At 65.4% G+C, this 3,661-nt stretch overlaps 1 protein-coding gene across 1 annotated transcript; it reads left to right on the forward strand.

Annotated features, from left to right (window-relative positions):
* Positions 1-1,692: 1,692 nt before the first annotated feature.
* Positions 1,693-2,759, forward strand: LOC120325150 (gastrula zinc finger protein XlCGF7.1-like; the record flags this gene model as incomplete). Its single annotated transcript, XM_039390653.1, has 2 exons — positions 1,693-1,729; positions 1,867-2,759. Coding segments are annotated over 2 exons (876 nt in total), but the record flags the coding sequence as incomplete, so codon positions are not given.
* Between the last annotated feature and the right edge of the window lie 902 nt (positions 2,760-3,661).

The raw sequence follows: 3,661 nt of genomic DNA on the forward strand, positions 1-3,661 counted from the left end.
CCCTATGGTTCCAGCCACTCCCAGTATATCCCAGTTGCCTCCAACACGCTCCCAGTTGCTCCCAGTATGATCCCTGTTGCCCCAGTTCTGGTCCTGCTGGGTCCAGTCCAGGTCTCGGTGTATCTCGGTGTCCCCCCTGATTTTGGGGGGTCGTATGTCCCCCTCTGGCCCTGCTTTTATTCTGACCCCAGCCGGCTGCTCTCAGTGTTCCCAGTAAAGCTTCCCAGTTCTCCCCAGTCCCGGTTATTGGGGGCAGGGGGATTGTGGAGACCCCATTGGGGGAACCGTGGTTGGGTGGGGGGCAGAACCGGCCCCGGGATCGGGAATTTTGATCCCCGTGTGCCCCTCTTGTGTCATCCCATTATGAGGGGGCTCTGGGGGGGCACCTGCACCCCAACACGGCACCCAGCGCTCCACAAAAGGGGATGGGACCCCCCGACACCACCCCACAGACCCACAAGGACCCCCCAACCCGCTCAGACCCCGCCCAGAGCCCCCAAAGCCCAACTGTGGGGAGACCTTTCTGGGCACTGGGGGTGCCGGGAGCCCCCCCGGCTGCGGGGGCAACTCCTCCGTGTGCAGGCAGAGCCGCAGCGCCCAGCGCTCCCCACCTCGAGCCCACCGGCGCCCCCCCCTCGCCCCCAGCGCCCCCCGGGACGGCAATTTGGGCAGGGGGGAGGGGGGGGCGCCCAGGCCGGGCCCCCCCGCGCTGTCCCGGCCGTGGCGGCTGCGGCGGGGGCCGAGTGCGGGCGGGAGCGGCCAAGAGCCCAGCGCTGCCCCATCCCGACCTGCCCCAGCTCCAGCCCTGCTCCTGCCGCGGGAGGCCATGGCTTTGGGGGCAAGGGGGGGGCAAGGGGGGGGCAAGGGGGGCCCAAGGGGGGCCCAAGGGGGCTGGGCCAGGGGGGGAAGGGCTGCAGGGGGCAGATCCCGGAGGAGGAAACCCGCCAAAAGCGGCGGCCCAGCCGAGGGAGGAGCCGAGCGGGAGCACAAAGAAGAGCAGCCCAAAGGTCCTGGCGGTGGCTCGGCAATGGCGGGGGGGGCGAGAGCGGTTTGGGGGCCCCCGTGAGAGCCGGGGGGGAACCCCGGTAGCCGCGGAGTGGGGAGAGCGGAGAGGGGCGATCCCGGAGCTGGGGGACCCCCGGAATGCTGGAGGGGGGGGAGCAGAGAGGGAGCGCCGGGCCCCTTAAGCGGGGGTCCCGGAGAGGGGGAAGGCCTTGGAGTGTGGAGAGGAGGGGGGGCCTTGAGGCGGGGTGGGAGCCGAGAGCGCCAAGAGGTTTGCGAGGGTGGGGGGCGAGAGAGGAGGGCCGGCCGGCCCCGGGAGGCAGAGTGGGGAGAAGTGAGCCCTGGGACCCCCCTGGCAACACTAAAGGGGACCCCGGCGAGTGGGAACCCCCCGGAGCCGCGGGACCCCCGGCAGCCCGGAGAAGGGGGACCCCCAGTGCAGGCAGAAGTGCCATCAGGCCAGACAGGGGGGACCCCCCAAACCCCAGAGAGCAGAGAGGGGGAACTCCTGGGAGGGGTTTTTGGGCTGAATATTTCTGTTTTGGGGGTTTTTATGGGCATAAGTTGCCCGGTGAGTCCTAGAGCTGGACTTGGGCAGGAGGAACCCCCAAGGCAACGCGCTCACCTCTTGTTTTCCCCCCCCATCAGGATTTCTGCTTCCCAAAGCTTGGGCGGATGGAGGAGGAGGCTGCGAGGAAGAGGAAGATGCCGCGGGCCCCCCAGGCAGGTGAGGAGGAAGTCAGTGCCCCTTTGGGTCGGTCTTTTGTGACCATCCTACCAGGGCCGGAGTTGGGGGGATGTCCTTGGGCTTCCCTGTGGGCCGGAGGCAAATCCCCTGCCTGTCTTTGTTGCTTCCTGCCCCAGGCCCCGAGGTGAGGCCGGAGAGCGCGGAGGACAAATCCCAGCGGCAGAGCCTGGTGGGAGAGGCCGTTTTGAAGGGCTCCCCGGCGCAGGAAGGCAGCGGGGAGGAAAAGGGCCGGAGATGCCCCCGCAGGAGGGGCTGCAAAGCCAGCTCAGGGGGCTGTGAGGAGGAAAGAGCCAGCGTGTGCCGGGAAGGCGGCCGGAGCTTGAGGCGGAGCTGCGAGCTGGTGGTCCCTGAGCAGCCTCCCAGCAGGGAAAAGCCCTTCAGGTGTTTGGAATGTGGGAAGAGCTTCAGTGACAGCGCCCACCTGCTCCGACACCAGGTGATCCACAGTGGGGAAAAGCCCTACACGTGTAGGAAATGTGGGAACAGCTTCAGCCAGAAGTCCTGCCTGATCCGCCACCAGATCCTCCACACTGGAGAACAACCTTACACGTGTGGGGAATGTGGGAAGAGGTTCAACCGGAGATTCAACCTCCGCACCCACCTGGGCCTGCACTCCAGGGAACGGCCCTACAGGTGCCTGGAATGTGGGAAGAGCTTCAGCCAGAGCTCTGACCTGATCCATCACCAGAAGATCCATAGTGGGAAACGGCCCTACAAGTGCCCCGAGTGCGGGAAGAGGTTTAGGACCAGCTCCCATCTCCTCATGCATGAGCAGATACACACGGGGGAGAGGCCCTTCCGCTGCAGCGACTGCGGGAAGGGCTTCAAACGCAACTCCCACCTCGTCATCCACCGTCGCATCCACACCGGGGAGAGGCCCTACAAATGTGACGAGTGTGAGAAGAGCTTCACCAACAGCTCTGCCTTGACCTACCACCAACGGACCCACCAGTAATGGAGGCCCCGAGTGCCCCGACTGCGGGAAGAGCTTCGGCCGCTGCTCCAACTCCATCAGCCATCGGAGGACCCGCGTTGGATGATCCACAGGGACCCCTGTTGGGCACAGACCTGGTGACCAACATTCCAGGTGATCCATGTTGGGCACAGACCTGGTGACCCACATTCCAGGTGATCCATGGTGGGCAGTGTACTGCGGCCTCGGGAATAATGTATTTAAGGAGGAAAAAGTCCTTGTGCAGATGGAATTGGGTGCAGAGAGGAGCAGAGTGGGAATAGGGGAGAGGAACAGCTCTGCAGACCCCCAGGGCAGTGCAGGAGGAGGGGCAGGAGGTGCTCCAGGCCTGGAGCTGAGATTCCCCTGCAGCCCAAGGAGGAGCCCACGGCAGAGCAGGGGATGCCCACAAAGAAGGATGTGAGCCCGTGGGAAGCCCGTGCTGGAGCAGAGTCCCTGCAGCTGCTGCGGCCCCAGAGAGCTCCAAGGGTCTCGCTCAGCACTGCTGGTTGTGGGGCCACACAGAGGGGCTTTAGGCACAGGAATTGTCCTTCCTGGCCCCAATGCAGGTCTGTGACTTTCTCTGAAATTTGGAGAACAAAAATAGGATTCTACTTGGGTTGTTCTTCAGGTTGTTCATTAAAAAAGCAGGAGCTCGTTGTCTCAAGGACTTGCACAGCTCCGAGGGGTTTTCAGTCCCAGCCCCCAGGTCACCCCCCAAGGTGCTGGACGGCCCTTCAGACCCACCTGAGCCCACCCCCCGTGTGCCCACCCTGTGCAGGGCAGCTCGGGGAGCCCCCGGGACAGGGGATGGTGCCTCTGGACCTGCCTCCCGAGGGGCTTCTGCCACCCCTGGGGGGCACAGAGGGGACAGGGGCACCCTCAGCTCCTCCTGCCACAAGCTGAGCTGGGACAACAGCCCGAGCTCCCGGGGCCTGGGCAGGTCCTGCTCCCTCCTG

Source organism: Pipra filicauda, unplaced genomic scaffold (assembly GCF_003945595.2).
Source record: "Pipra filicauda isolate LSUMZ 115617 unplaced genomic scaffold, ASM394559v2 scaffold853_size65428_pilon, whole genome shotgun sequence".
NCBI classification, from domain to species: Eukaryota; Metazoa; Chordata; class Aves; order Passeriformes; family Pipridae; genus Pipra; species Pipra filicauda.